This window comes from Pistacia vera, unplaced genomic scaffold, assembly GCF_008641045.1.
Source record: "Pistacia vera cultivar Batoury unplaced genomic scaffold, PisVer_v2 Contig351, whole genome shotgun sequence".
NCBI lineage: Eukaryota > Viridiplantae > Streptophyta > Magnoliopsida > Sapindales > Anacardiaceae > Pistacia > Pistacia vera.
In genome coordinates, this window is record NW_022196170.1 from 1,034,629 (window position 1) to 1,055,712 (window position 21,084).

Sequence of the window (21,084 nt, forward strand, 5' to 3'; positions counted from 1 at the left end):
AGTCTTAGACAGATAAAANCTAATAGATATGAGGTGAAGTGGGTGACTTGAGTAATTATAAACTACATATATCACACCAAACTATATTTTATATTTAATTAATTAATTTGAGGGGCATTAATTAATTTGTAGCACACAAAAAAAAGTGTCTCACCAAAATTCATGCACACAATCCATTAGTATCAAAGACATTAATATTTGTGGAATTAATATAGTCTTAGACAGATAATATTAATGTATTATAAGATTAAATAAATCATGGAATTATTGTAAGCACTTTCTGTTATTATTAACCCAACAAATCCCATCTTTGCAAAGATGCTCCAAGTCAACTTTTAGTCTTTCCTGAAGAATTCATGGAAGTTTCAATGCCTTTGAACCTTTGAATTTCACCATCACCACCATCCAAATCATTCCACGTGTGCATCTATATCATCAAGATCAAAAAATCAAATACAATTATTAAGTCAAATCCGTATTCTGATAAAATTATATATTTGTACTACAAATATACATACAATCAGTCAATGAAAGTATAAGATGTTAATATATATGATCTATACGCATATTGACATAATACGCCTTCATTGACTAGTTAAATCTGGATTAACACGCACATTAATATTACACATTCTCATAATGTGATTGTATATACAATATTTAGAGTTTAAAAACCCTGAAAGTGACTAATTAGAAGACTAATTCTTTGGTTAGTTAAACTTAAGATTGAAGCTTGGGAGTTAAGGTACTATAAATGAAGAGATGACATAAGTGATTGCGAAAAATAACGAGTCCAAGTAATTCCTCTTACTTTGTTAATTAGAATTGACCATGACTTTGAGTGAAAAATTAATTAAAGTCTTGCCCTGCCTTTAAAGACTATACTATAAATATATAGTAATAATTAAAATACACATTTATATTTCCAAGAAAACAGCTCAAATATTACTTGGCTTTTACTTGAAAAAGAAAAGTACAAGTTCATTACATTTTCAATCCCTTTGAATTGACCATACAAGTAATAAACATATATATATATATATATATATCCTTATTTTTTTATTTTTAAAGGATTTTTAATATTAATTTATATTCTTGATCATTTTTTTTTTTTATTCTTGTATATTTACACATTTAAATAAAGAATATTGATCTATGAAGTAATTTTTGACTTATTCTTCGATCCAATGTCCCCATATTGCATTTAGATTAAAACTTTTTCAAGAAAAATCCAAATCAAGTCTATTTCAATTATTTTATGAACCCAAGTTGTATTAACCATTCAAAGAAGTTGTTAGGTATAGATCGAATTTGAGAATCTATTTTATGTAAAACAATTTGAATTATGTATTGAAGTTGAATGAAACTTACGCGGGAAATATATCTCACGAATAATACAATTAAGAAACAATCTCAATTATTTATATACATTAATCTAATAATTAAAAAATTATATAAAAAAAAATGTAAAATTCTTGAACCTTACCCGGATAAATTTAAATTTTTTGAACTTAACTAAGCCACCCACCAAAAGGGCTCATATTATTTTTGTTTTTTGTGTTTTCGTTTCCAAAAAACAAAACAAAAAAAAAAAAGATAAAAATGACGAAGAAGCTTCATATTATTACATAGTCTTCTCCACGTGGTTGGAAAACAATCTCCTCTGTCTCTCTCTCTCTCTCTCTCTCTTCCTCTGAAGACTGAAACTCGACTTCACTTTATGTTTCTCTATATATATATATATATATGTACATTTATATTTTTATGCTTAACTACTCTCATTCAATCTAAGGACGAGGTTACCAAAGGTGGCCTTTTATTTTAGCTTCACATCAAATAAGACCAACCAAGATCACCTAAACTCTCCACCTTTTAGACCCGGAATTCGTTTGCCATTATTATCCTATCTACACTCCTCAATCAAGGTATAATGCTTACTCTTTCTTGCAAAAGCTTGTGTCCTTTCTTTTGTTTTGTGCTTGTGGTGTGTTTCTGTTCCTTGTTGAGACCTTTTGAAATGATAAATAAATGCTTTTGTTTTGTTTGGTTTGGTTTTTTTTTTTTTGCAATGTTGGTTTTTATTCTTGGTTTGTTTCTGATTACATGGTAATGGGGTGGTCTTGTTCTTGGTGTTTTTCGTTTCTGAATTTGTTTGAGTAACGGGTGTTTGAGATCCGAGGTTTTTGTTCATGGGTTTGTTTGATCATTTAAAATCTTTCATTTGAATGTTCTTAAAATTTAAAGGTTACTCCTTTGTTCTGTTCTGGTCTGGTGCTTTTCATTTTTGTGATGTTTGTTTAGTTCATGGTTGAGACTTGAGAGCTATGCAAATACATTTTTTTTGCAATGTTGGTTTTGTTTCTCTTGCTGTTTTCTGAGATGGGTTTGTTATTTTTCTTTTTGTTTCTTTTTCGTGTTTTTGTTTCTGAATTGGTTTCTGAGTAAAGGGTCTTCTTGGTTTCTTGGTTTTATTCTTGATCTTGATGATTACATGAAAATGGGATTCTTTTGTTTTTGTTTTTGTTGTTGTTTGTGTTAATGAATTGGTTGTGGGTAAAGTGTGTTTGAGATCCAATCTCTTTCATATGGGTTTGTTTGATCAAATAATCTTTCATTTTAATGTTTTATATATGAATTTTCAAAGGTTTTGCGGATCAATAGGCTTGTTTTTGTTTAATAATTGGTACATCTTTAGATTTATGTTGTTTCTTGATGGATTTACCTTATGAAAATTGATTTAGTTTTAGATAGCCGGGAAAGTTTTGTTCTCAGTATTTTTGTTTTTTTTTTTGTTTTTGGATACTAATTCCATGTATTGGTCTGTTTTTGCAGGAATCTAAAGCAGATAAGTGGAAATGGGGGTCAATATTTCCTGCCCATTTGCTGAGTACAGTGATGTTGAAACTGGCTTAGAATCAGTCATAGTAAAATCCATTAGTTTTGGAGATAAGGAAGTAAAAACTCCGGTTCGATCCATTAGTTTCAAAAGTGAAGATATGGAACCAACAATATTGAAATCCTTAGGTGCTGGAAAGATGATAAAAGAAGGATCTGTTAGCTTTAAAGAAAGCGAATTGGAGGCAATGATCTCCCTTACATCTTCCTTGACTGACAAAGAAAAGGATGAATCCATTAAGTTAATCAGAAAAAAGAGTTTCGAAATGGATAATTGTTCTCCGAGATCAGATAATTCTGTAGAGACAGTCCAGCAATTACCAGTTTTGGATCCCTGCAATCCCAAACATCAAGCCGCAATAAAATTACAGAAAGTCTACAAAAGTTTCCGAACCAGAAGGAAGCTAGCAGATTGTGCTGTTCTTGTTGAGCAAAGCTGGTGTGTATATTGTTTTACATGTCCTAAACTTGTCTTTTCACAAAATTTTATATGTTTTTACCTGATTCTAACTCAACTATTTGTGCTGTTTATAGGTGGAAGCTCTTAGATTTTGCTGAACTCAAGCGTAGTTCTATATCCTTCTTTGATATTGAGAAACATGAAACTGCCATTTCTCGGTGGTCGAGAGCAAAAAACAGAGCTGCTAAGGTAAGCTTTTGGTAGATAGATAAGTGATTTCAATAAAGATTATGATTTGCTTCCAGTGTCTAACTGTTTCTTTGATTTTTCAGGTTGGAAAAGGTTTATCAAAGAATGACAAAGCTCGAAAACTTGCTTTACAACACTGGCTCGAAGCAGTAAGTCAATTCATAAATGTGAATTTGATATGCAAATAAAGTTAATATATAACTATTATTATGTTGGCTGTTACTGATCATTCTTTATCATTCATGTTAAACAGATTGATCCAAGGCATCGTTATGGACATAATCTACACTTTTATTATGACAAATGGCTTCATAGCAAGAGTAGAGAACCTTTCTTTTACTGGTAACACTCTTTAACCAAAACCTTTTTTCTCGATAAATTAGAATTATATTTCCAGATGTCAAGAAATTAATAGTAAATATACATGTATTGATAATGCAGGCTGGATATAGGGGAAGGAAGGGAAGTAAATCTTATTGAAAAATGCCCTAGATCAAAGCTTCAGACGCAGTGTATCAAGTATCTTGGCCCGGTGAGCCTCTATTTCTTGGTCATCCTTTATCATAAGATCTAATATTTAAAACTTTACTGATAATTTGATTCCTATATACAGATGGAAAGGAAGGCCTATGAAGTTTATGTAAAGAATGGCAAATTCTATTACAAACAGACAGGAGAGATCTTGCACACATTTGATGACAGTGACGCTAAGTGGATTTTCGTCCTTAGCACATCAAAAACCTTTTATGTTGGCAAAAAGAAGAAAGGGACATTTCAGCATTCTAGTTTCTTGGCTGGAGGAGCAACAATGGCTGCTGGGAGAGTAATTGTCGAAAATGGCGAGCTTAAGGTATAGCTACAATACTAGTTTGTCGATTTCTTTTTTTCTTATTTTTTCTCTCTTTTATGTTTGGTCTCTTATGATAATTTGCTGTCTCTTCTTAACAGGCAGTTTGGCCTCACAGTGGTCACTATCGGCCTACGGAAGAAAATTTTGAGGACTTCCTTTCATTCCTTAAAGAGAACAATGTTGATATCACAAATGTCCAGGTAAGAATATAGAGGTGTAAATTCTTTTTACGATGCTATAAGTTTCCTAAATTGAGAGAAGTAAAAGAGCTCACTCTAAAATGCCAACTTTTCTTTTGTTCTCAGATGAGTCCAGTAGATGGAGAAGAAAGCTCAGATGATAAACAAAGAACCAGTATGCATAGTAGGAACCACTCCTCCGAAGAGGATTTGACTCGGGTGCTCGATGGATTAGAGACTGATGAGACCAATGTCGAAGAGTTGAATGAAGAAAAAACCGACTCAGTGGAACATATAACAACTGCTTTATCGGAACTGCCCAAGTTAGGGAGCTTCAACAATTTTAGTAGGAAGTTGGCAAGTCTTGAAATACCGAAAAGGAGTGAGTTGTTCGAGAGAGTAGAGAGTGACAACTCCAATGATGAGTCAAGTAGCAAGAAGTTATCAGCCAAGTCTCCAGTGAATCATTCACATTCTATAGTTACTCCTGAACAGAACAAAATGGATCCAAAGCAAAAGCAGTCAGACGAAGAGCAAATAGAAGCGGTTCCTCAAGAAGCGATTCTCCAAAGAATTAATTCACATAAAGGAATGAAGTCCTATCAATTGGGGAAGCAATTATCTTTTAAATGGACAACAGGAGCAGGACCGCGCATTGGCTGCGTGAGGGACTATCCCTCTGAGCTTCAATTCAGGGCTCTGGAGAAGGTAAACTTGTCTCCAAGAAGTGCCGCATATTTTAGATCTTCCTTATGCTTTTCCTCTAAAAACTTGGATGGCGTAAGCTCAAATGGGCGCTCACCGATGGGTCCTGGTGGGAAACTTGAAGCAACTGTGAGTCTACCAGTGCCTGAAAAAGAAAACTTGGTTAACAATAACAACCATTCACCATTCTAGGAGTCTTCTCCATTGAGCAGAAAATCATGACCAAATATATATTAGTTTCAAGTAGTAAATGATCAAATTCTTTTCTGTGAATAGAGAAGATGATAGGAATTCTTTTAATTCTTTTCAATTACAATCATGTACACACTTTTCTTTTTGTTCATTCTCCTTATACACTTGGAAAATTTTGAGGCTTTGATGCCCTTTCAATACAAAAGAAATGCCCATTCTTTCTGATATTGCATTTGCTTTCACTTTTGAAACCATTACACATTCAGCATTAGTCCATAGCCAGAGGACATTTACAGAAGGTTTTCGGATTAAAAATACTTGTATTATAGTGAAACGAAGTTTCATTTAATTGCATAAATTAAAAAAAGAAAAGAAAAAAAGAATTATTTTCAATCTAATAGTGTGTGACATTATTGAAGAACATCAACAACAGGAAGAATTTGTCCTTTGGGATAGAACCAATTGCATAAAATGATTTTGTATGCAACTCCAAAAATGTAATAATTAAAGTAGAAAAGATGCTGCTCCCCACAATAATTTGTATTTTTTTGCCTCCACTTTTAACTTGCCACTGAACATAGTTTAGATTTAATTTGTGAGTTAATAGTATGATACATACATTTTACATCTAGGTCGGTCCATTTTTGTTCTATAAAACTGACAGATTAATTAATATTTTTTTAAAATATTTCAACCTTGATGAATTTTTGAACACAAGCTTTGTGGGTTTGGGCTTCTATTTATTTTTGGTAGGCATTATGCGCCTTAATATTTGTGAGATTAAGCCCAAAGTTACAAGATTATATCATACCATACCATATCATCTTAAGATGTTTGAATTTGAAAATTTTCATAAAAGCTTGATATTATTATCTAAAAATAAAATAATTGCAAAAATACTAATTAAAAAATAATTGAAAATATGCAAAATTACTTTCTCATAATGGTAAGGTGAGCGATAAGAACAAAGATAGAATAATATGGCATATTCTATAGACTAGTCAAACAAAATTTAACGAAAGAAAAACAAGTTAAATACATGACATGATTTTATTTGATACGATATGATCGGAGTATCTTAAACTTTACCAACTACCCCATCAACTCTCGAACATAATCGTGTACATAATAGAAATCATACATTTGTAATAATATAACATTATACTACGAACAATGTCATCACTTTAGACAAATTATAAATCATTTTACTTTATATGAATTTATTTATGAGAAACAGGAATATCCGTGACTCTTCTTAAATAATGAATATTTTACCATATTTTGTATGTTATAGTATTTTATGTCGTGTTATGTTAAATTCATAATTATAATGTTATGTTATTATTATTATTATTATTAAATTTAAGTCAACTTGATAAGACCATAGGGTGCCAAAACGGTCATAGGTCCAATGATTTTACCAAGATTTTGCTTCAGTGACATCATAATTTTATAGTATAAAACCATACTACCCCCTATACTTTACATTATATTTCTTAGATCCATCTAATATCAATACTGACCACTTATCTCCCTTATCTTTAGTTTTTTTATTAATATATGAAAATAAATTTACTATAATTTTTAAACAAAATTCAGATTAAAATAATTTATAATATCTTATTGGAGTATTATTAGCCCAAATTATATGATTTAAAGGTGTTTTCAAGAATATTATAAGATTTTTAGTATCCACTATTTTAATCACTGTTTTCAAGAAACTGATGATGGCACACGTGGCAGGGATGTAAATGGGAAGTTTAGATACAAAGAGGGACCCAATGTAATTAAGCAAACCCCATAAAAGTATCTAAATCCTATAGCTTAACCTTATTGCCTTCAAATAATTTTCACCCATGGTGAAAGCAAAATGAATGGAGTGCAAAAAAACAGGCAAAATTTGGAAGAGCTGTCGTGAAATATAATGTAAGTTAGCTCAGTGGAGGGCAAAAAGTTTTGTACAAAATCCATATAGCTCAGTGGAGGGCAAAAAGTTGTGTACAAAATCCATACACTGTAGTTAGTGGAAGAAAACTATGAAAACAACACTATTGGTTCCCTCAGAAAGACTCAAACTTTGTATCATTCTCTCCTCATTGTAGCTCCCAACATTCAAAATTCACTCGCTTTGTATCAAAAGTTGAACCCCAACCCACTCATGCCTCCTTTTCTGTCTTCTCTTTCATGACTTTATGTGAAACCTTCAGATATTCTCTCTTTCTGGGGTGTGTGTGAGTGTTTTTCAACTTTGAACTTGCCACATTTTGCAGCTGAAATGTGTGAGTTTTGGGTGAGAGAGCTGAATTCTCAGATACCCTTCAAGCATTTTGGAGGTAAGAGGTGTAAAGATTGTTGCTTTCATGAGTTTGCTTCTGTTTTTGCTGTGATTCTGCTTCTGGGGTTTTGTTTTTGTGGGGTCTGTGATGAGTTAGCTATGGTTTCAGTTCCTCTTGGTTTTGAGATTTCTGGGTTTGATAAAAGTAAAACTTGGGTGTCTCAAAATGGAGTCTTTGCATTTGGTTTCTTGGATTTTAGTTCAAAAGATGGTTTTGTTGATGGATATGGTGTGGGGGTAAGGTATAACTTAGGAGATAAAGTTGCAAATTTGCCTATTTGGACTGTTGGTGGAGGTCTTAGAGTGCCTGAGAACTCCACAATTAGGCTTAACATGGATGGTAGGATGGTTTTAGTTGAAAACCCTAGTGGTTTGATTGTTTGGAGTAGTAACACATCTAGTTTAGGTGTTCAAAAAGCGACTCTTTTGAACAGTGGGAACCTGGTACTAATTGGCAATGGAGAGAATGTGGTTTGGGAGAGCTTTAATAGTCCTACAAACACTCTTCTTCCTGGTCAGTCTTTCCGTTTTCCTCAAAGCCTTAGAGCCCCTTCAACAAAATCCATCACTAGTTATTATAATTTTGTGATACGCCGCTCTGGTGAGCTTGCCCTTGTGTGGGAAAACAATGTGACATACTGGAGGGCCCATTTGAGACCCTATGATGGGGTTATCAAGGAAGCAAGATTTGATTCTAGTGGTGTTTTGGTTCTACTTGATGCTAGTGATAAAACCATTTGGTCCATATCCAGTAAGGATTTTGGAGATGCTTCTGTGGTTTTGAGGCATCTTAGGATTGATTCAGATGGGAATCTGAGGATTTACTCATGGGACAATGCGGCACATGAATGGAAGATAGGGTGGCAAGCAGTCGAGAACCAATGCAATGTGTTTGGTTCTTGCGGTTTGTATAGTTTATGTGGGTACAATTCCACAGGACCTACTTGTGATTGTCTGTATGAGAATCCTTTCAGTTGGAAAAATGATTTTCCTGATGTGGATGCGCCTAGTTCTGGGTGCCAAAAAATGGTGGATTTGGGGAACTGCAAGACAAAAACCAGCATGATGGTTCAGAGGCATACTGTTCTTTATGGTCTTTATCCTCCTCGAGATGTTGATATGATGCTCAGTGAGAAAGCTTGTAAAGAGTACTGCTCCAATGACTCATCTTGCATAGCAGTAACTTCGAAGAATGATGGTTCGGGAGTTTGCACTGTCAAACGAACCAGCTTTATTAGTGGATATAGGAAACCCTCTTATCCTGCAACTTCGTTCTTGAAGGTGTGTTTGGTCCCTCAGGCAGTTTCTGCTCAAGGAGTAAATCCACATGATATGGCCAAGGCAATTCCTCTTTCACCTATAGAATTCACTGAACGTGGGGCTGACGGTAAAAGTTTTCTGGGAGCTATTGCATTGATAGTTTTTGTGACAGGGTCGGGTTTTCTGAGCATTGAGATTCTTGTGTTTTTGTTTATTTACCGGAGAAAGCAAATTAAGGCTCAAACAAGAATCCCTTTTGGAAAAGATGCTCAAATGAACCCACATTACAGTGTTCTCATCAGATTGTCCTATGAAGAGGTAGTCGAGCTGACTGCCAACTTCGGGGATCAACTTGGCCCCTCTATTTACAAAGGTATACTTCCCAACAAAGTTCCAGTCATTGCTAAGGTGCTCAATTATGTAGCAACTGAAAAGGATTTCAAAATGGCAGTTTCTACATTGGGTGCAATGCACCACCGGAATCTTGTGTCTGTAAAAGGCTTCTGTTTCGAGCCTAAGCACACAATTCTACTATATGAGTATATTCCAAATGGCTCTCTTGATAACTGGTTATTCAAAATGGAGCAGGTTCAGAACGAACAGAATTGGCAGCAGAGGCTTGACATAGCTCTTGGAGTTGCAAGAGCCCTTGCCTATTTGCACTTAGAGTGTCAGCAATGTGTTGCACATGGGAACCTGAAGCTTGAAAATGTTTTGCTTGATGAAAAGTTAGTTCCTAAATTGACAGATTTCGGGCTTAAAAGCTTACTTGGAATGGAGGCAGCTTCTTCTTCAGAGTCTCTATCAGAGAGAGATATCTACATGTTTGGAGAAATGCTACTACAAATAGTGACATGCAAGCAGGACATTGCGGACATCAATGTGCAGGATTTAGCTAACAGTATGAATAAAGAACTGAAACTGGAGGAGTCTGAAGGAGTAGAAAGAGCTGTGAGAATAGCTTTATGGTGTATGCAAAACCAACCATTTTTACGACCTTCCATTGGCGAAGTGGTTAAGGTGTTAGAAGGTACATATTCAGTAGATAGGCCCCCATCAACGTTTACTATTACACTGGATCAGGTTGAAGAATCTAAATCTTAACTGAGATTTGGAAGTAGAAGAAAGTGACTTTGATCTTCAAATAGCAATGATGTACTAACTGTGTAATTCTTCACACCTCAAGTTTTCTTTGTGATACTCTAGAAATCTTCCGGGGTTCAATATTTTTGCAGGATTGAGCCCTGGAATGATATGTAAGAAACTTTGACAATGTAGGCACTCTTCAAATCTAAATCAAAAGCTTGTTTTTCATTTGAATTGAAAACCACACAATATGAACATCCTTTTACTTTCTTCTTTAATTGCTTGTGCATTGGAATGTTGCTTCACTACGAAACATGAACATGCAAATGGAGCTTATGATTTGCCTTTAGGAATGCTTTGTGTATAAAGCTTGTGGGGAGTTCTAAAATTGCTGGGGTCAACTCGGACCACATTCAACAAATTGATATTGTAAGATGATATGAACATCTTTCAACGATTTACATGTTAGAGATAACTTTTGGGACCAAAAATCTAAGAAAAGATGTATTAATGAAGTAACTTTTGATGTATCAAAGTTAGATTTATGAAGAAAATGTTAACATGCATTAATAAGCAAATGGTATACACTTGATTGCTATGCTTCATTTATGAACTTTTTGAATATTGTTATAATGACATATTTAGGACTAATTCATTCATTTTTTTTTTTTTGAAAATATTTTCAGTGAAGTATAAATGGGTCCAAAACAGATAATATAACTTACAAAAATTTATAAAGATTGACCATTTTTAGAATCATCAAAACTATTTTTCAATGTACTGAACTTCGTACAAAATTTATTCAGAATTATAAGTATAGTTGAAATTTATGGGTCCAATAATTTGTGATAAAATTGACATGAGTTACCCTTTAATTGGGCTAGAACACTTGTCAAGTTCAATTAATGGTTTAGGATTGATGTAACACTCCGGTCCACTGTCAAATTATTGTGAGATTTTTGTCTCCTTTCCACCTCAAATAGTGAGGCTCGAACGTGTCCTTTTTATTGATCATTGATAAGGATGAATAACCAAGTTCGGATCAAGACTCAAGAGGAACATGTTTTAAGTCTTACTATTTGAGGTGAGTAAATGACAAAATCCCATAATATCTTGACAATGAACTAAGGTGTTAGTACCATTGGATCATCCCTTTATATAACTTACGAAAATTTGATACTCTGTAAGGCAATATTGCCTATTCATCCATATGAACCATGGATAAATAATATCTTGTATGATGATATTAATATATTAGAGGTTATCAAATTACATAACCAATTAAGTGACTTTTAACCAAAATTTGGTATGAAATTATTGTGAAAAATTGGATATTTCAATTCATTGATATTTACACTGATAGTTACAGGCTTTATATAAGGGAGATACAATCTACAAAATCTCATAATTATGTCAATTACAATATACCAACATAATTAGGAGATTACAGGATATCAAAAATATTATGAGTATCCTAAAACTGACAAAATTAAGATATTACATAATATTTTGGAAATATTCAAGAAATCTCAACACCCCCCCTCAAGTTAGTGTGTAGATGTCACACATGTCCAACTTGTCTAAAACCTATAAGAAAATACGTTTGGAGACAACCTTGGTAAGAATATCGGCCAATTGATCCTCTGATCGAATCTTGGGCAATTTAATAATCTTTTCATTCAGTTTTTCTTTGATGAAAAATCTATCTACTTTAACATACTTCGTACGATCATGTTGAATTGGATTATGAGCAATATCACATGCTGCTTTATTGTCACAATATAACTAGATTGGTTGATTAGAATGATAACCCAAATCTTGCTGCAGAAATCTTAGCCACAAAGCTTCACCAATCCCAAGTACCATTCCCCTAAATTCTGCTTCAAGACTAGATTACCTCCTACAAAAGTGAAATAACTAGAAGTAGATCATCTGTCATCCACTGCTCCAGCCTAATCAACATCAGTATATGCATTCACATTTTGGTAGTCCTTGCTTTTAGAAAATAAGATTCCCTTTCCAGGAGCATGTTTTAAATATCTCAAGATACGCATAACTACGTTCATATGCTGCTTTCCAGGATTATGCATGAATTGACTGGCTATACTCAATGCATAAGCAAGATTTGGCCTAGTGTGAGACAAGTACATCAATCTTCCCACAAGTCTCTGGTATCTCCCTTTGTCAACTGGTACTTGATCAGTCTCGACTCCTAATTTTAAACCTTCTTCAATTAGTGTATCAGCTGGTTGACATGCTAACATACCAGTTTCCTACAGTACATCCAAGACATACTTTCTTTGTGAGAGAAAGATACCTATGTTAGTTAAAGACACTTCGATTCCGAGAAAATACTTCAAAGAACCTAAGTCCTTCATCTCGAATTCTTCTGATAAGTACTTTTGTAAAGTCTTCCTTTCTTCTGGATCATTTCCTGTAACCACCATATCATCCACATACACAATAAGTACAGTGATCTTTCCTTGTTGTTTTTTAAGAAACAGTGTGTGATCTGAATTGCTTTGATGGTAGCTAAAAAACTTCATAGCTTTGGTGAACCTCCCAAACCATGCTCTCAGAGATTGTTTTAACCGATACAATGACTTTTTTTAACTTACAAACCTTTTGGCTATGCCTCACTGGAAGAATACACCCTGGTGGAGGATCCATATAGATCTCTTCAGACAATTCTCCATGTAGGAAAGCATTCTTTACATCGAACTGCTGTAATGGCCAATCCAGGTTTGCATCCAAGGATAATAAGACACGTACTATGTTGATTTTGGTTATAGGTGCAAATGTCTATGTATAGTCTATCCCATGAGTTTGGGTGTACCCCTTTGCTACTAGTCTTGCTTTAAATCATTCAATCATACCATTAGCTTTATATTTCACAGTGTAAACCCATCGACATCCAACGGTCTTCTTACTTGGTGGACGATCAACAAGTTCCCAAGGCTCATTCTTTTGTAACGATTTCATCTCTTCATTCATGACAACTTTCCATTTTGGATTAGATAAGGCTTCCTACACACTGTTAGGAATAGATATAACAGATAATTGATTCACAAATGACAAATTTGACTTTGACAAACGATGGTTAGACACATAATGACTCATGAGGTATTTGACCTTACTAGATAGCTCAGGTTCGTATGTTGGTTTGGGAATCTCTCTAGTATTATGTGGTGGTAACTGTTTCCTAATTGGCTCATACTCAATTGGTTTAGACTCTAAATCAAGAATATTCTCAACAGATGGTGATTGTGACATACCAGGAATGAGAGACTCGGACTGAGAAGTTTCTACAGACGGGTTTGATACCACCTCCACATTTTCATCATCCACTTCATCTTCTTGTTGAACAACAGGTCTAGTTTATGACTCATAGTCTCCCATATCTTGAACAACATCTTGAACGACATAGTTAAAAGTCTGAATTTCTTCCTCACAATACTCCCCCTGAAGTTCAAACTCAGAAGGAAAATACATCAATTCTTCATGGAAAACAACATCCATTGTCACAAACGTTTGTTGAGTTGGAGGATGATAACATCAATACCCCTTTTGATGAACACCATACCCAACGAAAACACATTTCAATGCACGAGAGGACAACTTATTGTGTTGATTTTTATGGAGGTGAACAAAAACGATATAGCCAAAAAATGAGGTGGAGAGTTCGGGATCGTTGGAGCATTCACTGCTTTACCAAGAGCCTGAAAAGGTGTCTAGAACCCAATAGAACTAGAGGGCACCCGATTGATTAGGTAGGCTGCAAAAGTAAGTGTTTCTCCCAAAAAAGATAACGGCATGTGAGCTTCTATTAATGAGGCACGAACGACCTCCAATAACTGTTGATTTTTTCGCTCAACAACACCATTTTGTTGGGGTGTGTTGGGACAACTAATCTGATGAATGATACCATGTGTTGAAGATATGAACTTTGATATTCTCCTCCATTATCACTTCAGAGGACCTGAATCTATGCATTATACTGTGTATGAACCATTTTGTGAAATCTCTAAAAGAGCAAATTAACCTCCCTTTTGGATTTCATTAAACATACCCAAGTCATCCTTATACAATCATCAACAAAAGTAACAAACCAACGGGATGCACCTAAAGTAGTAATTTGTGATGGCCCTCAAACATCTGAATGTATAAGCATAAAAGGACTTAGACTTTTGTTTAATGTTATTGGGAATAGGACTCGATGACTTTTTGATAGTTCACAAACGTCACAGCGGAAGTTATTAATATCATTTTTTTCAAACAAAATTAGAAAAAGTTTCTTCAGATAACTGAATGAAGCATGTCCGAGACGTCGATGCCATAACCAGATGTCAGATTTTTGTTTATTCCTTTTAGAGTAATCTATTATCATAACCTGCTATAACATGGAAGAGCTTTTTGACTCTAAATCCAAGTAATACAATTGCCCTAATCTAATACTGACAAATAGTCTGTTTTGTTTGAATGCTCTTAAACTCACAAAATTCAGGCAAAAAAATCACCACACAAGATAAGGCTTTGGTTATTTTAGAGACTGGCAACAAGTTATAATTTCAGGATGGGACAACTAGTGGTGGAACAAATGGGCCGGGTTAGGCAAGTCAACCTTAACTCGGCCCACATTAAAGAGGGTTCAACCCGGACTGCAAATATGGCGGGCCGGGTTGAACCCAACCCTCATGCAACCCCCGGGCGGGCCGGGTTGATATATTGCAACTTGGCGACCCGCGGGTTGCTATTTTGTCCTTTTTGAAAAAAGGACCGCCAGCCCGCCGGGTTGACCCGCGGGTTGGCCAAAAAAAAAATTAAAAAAAAAACAAATTTTTTTTTTCAAATTCCCCTTTTACCCTTGAAATATAGCCGTTTTATAGCAGTTGGAGGGGTCTTTTTTGTCATTTTCTTTTCCCATTTTTTTCTATAAATTGGCCCTAAACTCTTATATTTTCTCACAACTCAAATTCTCAAATTCTCTCATTTTCTCTAATCTCTAATCTCTCAATTATTCTTTTAATCTCTTTGTTATCAATTTGCTCTTATTTTAATTTTTATTAGTTTTTGCAATTTTCAATTCATATTTCCAATTTTCCATATTCCAATTCTCCTTCTTTAATTTTTTATTTCTTCTACATCAATTTTTTTTTTCAACTACAATGGATAAATATTTCTCTCCCATCAATTTCAATGATGAAGGAAACTACTATCCTAGTCCTAGTCCCGCTGAATTTACTAACATAAATGCAGGAGGAGATTCAAATAGTCCGGCTTTCCTAGTCTCAGAATTCGATACACCTCAAAATATGCCTTCGATTCCTCCCCATGCTGCTACACCTACAGCTCCTGGTGGTTCTAGAAGTCGTCCTCATCCAACTTCATCTCAAGCTGAAGCGGGTTCATCAACTGCTGTCGAAAGCGATGACAGACATACATCAGACGTTTGGGCGCATTTCGATAAGTTTTACGAGGTAGAAAATGGAGTTCAAGTGAAGAAAGCAAGATGCAAGTATTGTGGAAATGTTTATAAAGCTGATTCAGGTAATGGTACTAGTATTTTAAAAAGACATGCTAATAAACATATTGCTCAACATGGAAATAGAGAAACCAGTCAAACTCAAATAACTAATATGGGTACTACTTGACGTTATAATTCTGATGTATATAGGAAACAATTAGCTTTATATATTGCTGCAACTGATCAACCTATTAATTTGGCTGAAGATAAATATTTTGAAAGATTTATTAAAAATTCATTTTTTCTAGGATTTAAAAGTTATTCTAAAACTGCAACTAGAAATGATTTAATAAAATTGTTTAGGAAAATGAAATTAGAATTAAAAAATAAAATACATAGTTGTCATGTTAGTGTGACTCTAACTGCCGATATTTGGAGTGGTAGAACTAAACAAGATTATATTTGTGTGACTAGTCATTATTTTGATAACGAATGTAAATTAAATAAATCTTTATTAGGATTTAGATTAATGGATGTGGATCATAGTGGTCAACAAATTTATAATAAAATTGTTGAAGTTTTAGAAGATTATGATATTGTTAATAAAGTAATAAGTTTAACTTTAGATAATGCAAGTGCTAATACTATAACTATATATTTTTTTCAAAGTAATTATCCTTTTTATAACAATTTGAAGTTTTTTCAACAACGTTGTGCATGTCACATTATTAATTTAATTGTGAAAAGTGGTATGAAAACAATTAAAGAAAATTTTGATAGAATTAGGGATTGTTTAGCTTGGATCACTGGTAGTAATAAAAGAAATGTTGAATTTCAAGATGTTTGTATAAAATCAAATATGTCTCCTAGAACTTTTGCATTAGACATGCCTGTTAGATGGAATAATACTTATTTAATGCTTGATTTATGTTTACCTTATGCTAATTTAATTAGTTATTTTGTAGCAAATAATAGAGGTCCTCAATATTTGGTAGAAAATGATTGGCATATAGCTAAAATATTTCATTTTTTTCTTAAAATTTTTTACCAATCCACTTTACAACTTTCTAGTGTGTATTATCCTACTAATCCATTGGTAATACATACAATTATAAAAATTTCAGAATTGTTTACAAAAAACAAAAACAATGAAATTTTAAAGGAACCAATAAAGGCAATGGAATTTTTTTTTTAAAAATATTAGGAACCCATTCATTTTCTTTATTGTTTAGGTGCTATATTTGATCTTAAAATTAAATTAGCAGGTTTAGAAAATGGTTTAGACAATTTAAGTGAAAATTTACAAACAGAAGCATATGCCAATCAAATAGGAGAGGTAAAAAATTGTCTTGCAGAAGCATATTTCCAATATAAAAATAGGTATGGGAACTTGCAAAGAGGCGAAATATCTAGGGAAGCTGCATCAGAAGAAACAAATGAAGACTTCTACTCTGGAAGTGCACTGAATAGGCCGAAGATGACCCGAATCTGAAGCACAACCTCCTCTTCAGAAGCACCACCACCACCAACAACAACTAATATACTGTACTCCATGCAGTCACAGAGTAATGAGCTTCAACAATATTTGGCAACCCCCGAAATGTTTCTAGCAGATCTACAACAGAGTGCCAACTTTGATGTCTTAGAATATTGGAAAGCCAGAAAATGTATTTTTTCGGTATTATCAAGACTTGCCTTGGATGTTTTCGCTGTTCCTGTCTCAACCGTCTCATCCGAACAAACATTTAGTGCAAGTGGAAGAATTTTAAATGAAAGGAGGACTAAACTTTCTCCAAAAATGATTAAAGTCCTCACATGTCTTCGAGATTGGGAGCCGTCGCACCATCAAGATCAATACGAGGTTGTCGACGATACTTTAATAGAATCATTTCAATTTTGTAATATAGATGATACGGATGAGAGAGGTCCTAGTCAACCACCCCCAAATTAGTTGTTTTGTAAATTATAACTTGTAAATTAATTGTCAATTATTGCACTCTTTTTTGTTTACCAAGTTTTTGTCCCATTGAGTTTTTCTTGGTGAGGTTTTTAACGAGGCAATAATTGTTGTAATTTGTAACGCCCCACTTGAGGTACGTAGTTATTGTTTCCTCTTTCGCCCTCATTTGAGTTGTTTTTGGTAATACTGTTTGATAGTTATTAGTATGAGTGTTGTGTGGATTAATTGCCTTGAAATGGGTTAAAATTAGAAGAAGTGTAGTATGCCGAGCTTCGCCGGGGCGAAGAAGAATCTTCGCCGCGGCGAAGATGTGTTGAAACCACCGGAAACTCTCTGGACGGTTTCGCCGCGGCGACAGAAGTTTCTTCGCCGCGGCGACAGCCCGAATAAAATGTTGATTGAGTTTTAGATATTTTCTTCCCTAAGGGCAATTTGACCATTCTACCCCTAATTAGCAGGAAAAGTGGGGAGTTAATTGTAAGGATTTTTCATGGAGAATGTGTTGATATGGGGGTGAGTTTGTAATGAATCAAAGGATATAGATGGAATTCCCAAAGAAGAGTAAGGGCAAAATGGGAATGCTTGTGTTTAAATTTCATTAAAAGGAATTAGAATTAACAAACCCCTCATTTCTTCTTCTCAAACGCAACTCTTCATTCTTCTTCCTCTCAACTTCTCTTCTCTTTTGATCAAGGATTTCCAAGGGGTTTTTGAAGTGATTTGAGGTAGAAAAGCAACCTAAGGCTTCCTAAGGTAAGAATCTCTACTTAAGTTGTGTGATTTGGGAGTTTTAACCCATATTGAAGTTTGAGGGTTTTCATTCTTTTGGTTAAGATTAGAGGGAAAGTCAAGCTAAACAAGTGAAAGGAAGAATTTGTGAAGTCTCTCCATAACAAGGTAAGTAAAACCCAACCCAAGTTGAGATTCATGAAATTTCTTGATTAGGGTTTTGATAGAAATGATGTATGTATGTGATGTGCATGTAATATGCCATGTATGGAGTATTAAATGGAGATTTCTATGCTTTGTGAATGTTAATACCTTGCAAATATGAGAAATGGGTTGTTGGATTGACAAGGTAGTTGAGATGGATTTGAAGGGGTGTTATGAAACCCTTTTTGGAAGTGTTTTGTTTGACAGGTTTTCATGGCTTTGTGAAGGGGTTTTTCCCCATTTTGGATGGTTAAGAAAAGTTTTAGAATCATGGCTATAATAGAGTTTTATAGTGCACATGAGTTGTTTGATGAAATGCCTAATAGAGGTTTGAGTGTGAGTAATGAACCTTAATTCTTGCAACATTGCATGTTGGCATCTCATAAGTGCATTGGTGAAGTTGAACCATCCATAGGCACTAGTTGTACATGGAAAAGTGACCTAAGAAAGTGTAAGAGAATTGTGTGTGCAAATACCCTATGAGTAGAGAGCTTGGTGGGTACAACTACTCTAAGGGTAGAGAGCATTGAGAAATACTACAATAGAATGAATTAGAAGAGTAGTATAGTTGGGATGATGCTTTGTGATCATCACCCGACCGTTATGGGAATCGGATTGATGCTTTGTGATCATCATCCGAATAGCCCTTAGAGATGGGTCGATGCTTTGTGATCGTCACCCAATGAGTAATAGAAATGGGGTAGATGCTTTGTGATCACTACCCGATTAGTTATTAGATAAGTGGTTTGATGCTTTGTGATCATCATCCAATAGTTAGTAGAAGCGGGTTGATGCTTTGTGATCATCCCCCGATAGTGACTAGAGACGGGTAAATGCTTGGTGAACGTTACCCAAAATTCATGAGGAACGGGTAGGTGCTAGGTGATCTCCACCCGATAGTTAAGAAGAATCGAGTTGGTGCTTTGTGATCCTCACTCGGTAGTCACTAAGAACGGGTTGGTACTGTGTGAATTCCACCCGATAGCCATAGAGAGTGAGATGGTGCTGTGTGAACGCCATCCGGCCGTACCTCCGGTAAGATGAGGCCATGATGTTATTAGAAACAGAAATAGAAACAGAATTAGAAAAGGAAAGAATTAAGAGTCACACACGGGGACAGACAGTTAGAGAGTTTTACTTACTGAGCATTATTTGTGCTCACCCCGTTATTTTCCTTTGTGGATGCAGGTTCTAGGTGATGACGCAGTCGGAGGGGCGTCGGCAAGCGAAGAGGACTAGCTACACTGTTTTCCCCTGTTTTGTCTTTTAAAATGCATTTTTGTAAACAGTAATCTTTGTGTATAAAAGACATATGATTTCTAATGAAAAGAAATTTTTGGGGCCCAATTTTATATTGTTATTATGCATGCATTGTCCTAGTTTTCAGTAGTTGTTACATAATTTCTTATTTTATTTTTTGATAAATGAATAAATCTAATTTTTCTTATATTACAATTTTATTGTATTAAAATCGAATTAATATTTGAAATGTTAACAAAAAAATAATAATAATAATTTAATTGAATTATTGATATTTGAAAAGTTAACTAAAAACAATTACATTTATTCATTTATAAATTGTTAATTATTCATTTGAAAAGTTAATTAAACAAAACAAAATAAAAGGAAAAAAAAACAAAAAAGGGGGGCTAACCCGACCTGACCCGCAGCCTAACCCGATGGGTTAGGGTTGATGAGCCGGGCTGGGCCAGCCAATCCCCAAAAAATGGCAAGCCTAACCGGGCTTGCCTTTGTTAGCGGGCGGGTTAGGACCGACCCGCCAAAATCAATAACCCGCTGCGGGCTGGGCGGGTTACTTTTCCACCATTAGGGACAACTAAGACAGAATCTAAGTGTATGAAGTTTTTAAGGGTTAATGATCCTTCTCCAATGGCCCGGTTAGATTCACCATTGGCTGTAGAAACAAAGTTTTGTGAGGATGACTTAAGATTAGAAACATGCCTAGAATCAAATGTCATATGACCAGTAACACCAAAATCAATTATCCATGCATTATTAGAAATAGATGTACACATATGGAAAGACTTACCATCATTTTCAGCAGTGGCTACAAATGATGAGGACTATGTGACATCTACTTTCTTTTCCACAACAGCATTAGTAGAACTTTTATTTTTTGTTGAGCATGTCGGGTGTAGTCGCCTCTCGTCTAACCTCTGAGTAACTTGCTTCCAAGTTTGCAACCGACTTTTTTCGTAAAATTTCTCCACACATTTTTTTTTTTTTTTTGACTTGACTTGGGTACCCTTTTTTTGTTTTTGTTTTTTAACCTTTTTTTTTGTTTTTTTACTTTGACTCCTTGGCTATTTGACTTTTTTTTGTTTGTTAAAGATAAAAGAAACAAAAAAAAAAAAAAAAATGAATAAGAGATTTGAAGATAAAAAAACACAAACTTATCTTTCTACAGCAAATCGACGATAGGTTGGAGTTGTCGGTGGCAGATAAGTGACAATAGCAGCAGATCAAAGGAAGATTGGAGTTTTCTCGGCTAGGTTGGCAACGACAACAGTTGAGACATCAACAAAATGTCGGTTTTTTTTTTCGTTGTTGGCGAT

General features: G+C 34.5%; 2 protein-coding genes across 2 annotated transcripts; both read left to right on the top strand.

The window, feature by feature from the left end:
- Positions 1-1,863: 1,863 nt before the first annotated feature.
- On the top strand, positions 1,864-5,689 carry LOC116139510 (IQ domain-containing protein IQM2). Its single transcript, XM_031425168.1, has 9 exons — positions 1,864-1,925; positions 2,833-3,334; positions 3,430-3,544; positions 3,628-3,693; positions 3,798-3,886; positions 3,986-4,076; positions 4,158-4,394; positions 4,493-4,594; positions 4,700-5,689. Exons 2-9 carry the CDS (start codon positions 2,856-2,858, stop codon positions 5,468-5,470), a joined length of 1,950 nt encoding a protein of 649 aa, XP_031281028.1. The 5' UTR covers positions 1,864-1,925; positions 2,833-2,855; the 3' UTR covers positions 5,471-5,689.
- A 1,799-nt stretch (positions 5,690-7,488) lies between these two features.
- On the top strand, positions 7,489-10,362 carry LOC116139517 (G-type lectin S-receptor-like serine/threonine-protein kinase SD3-1). Its single transcript, XM_031425179.1, has one exon. It carries the CDS (start codon positions 7,746-7,748, stop codon positions 10,167-10,169), a length of 2,424 nt encoding a protein of 807 aa, XP_031281039.1. The 5' UTR covers positions 7,489-7,745; the 3' UTR covers positions 10,170-10,362.
- The last annotated feature ends 10,722 nt before the right edge of the window (positions 10,363-21,084 follow it).

What these genes read in the sequence shown, in the direction of transcription:
- LOC116139517 (XM_031425179.1), top strand. Translation starts at nt 7,746, where the DNA reads ATGTGTGAGTTTTGGGTGAGAGAGCTGAATTCTCAGATACCCTTCAAG.
- LOC116139510 (XM_031425168.1), top strand. Translation starts at nt 2,856, where the DNA reads ATGGGGGTCAATATTTCCTGCCCATTTGCTGAGTACAGTGATGTTGAA. An exon ending in GTTCTTGTTGAGCAAAGCTG is followed by an intron (nt 3,335 to 3,429) that starts GTGTGTATATTG and finishes TGCTGTTTATAG; the next exon opens with GTGGAAGCTCTTAGATTTTG. An exon ending in TACAACACTGGCTCGAAGCA is followed by an intron (nt 3,694 to 3,797) that starts GTAAGTCAATTC and finishes CATGTTAAACAG; the next exon opens with ATTGATCCAAGGCATCGTTA.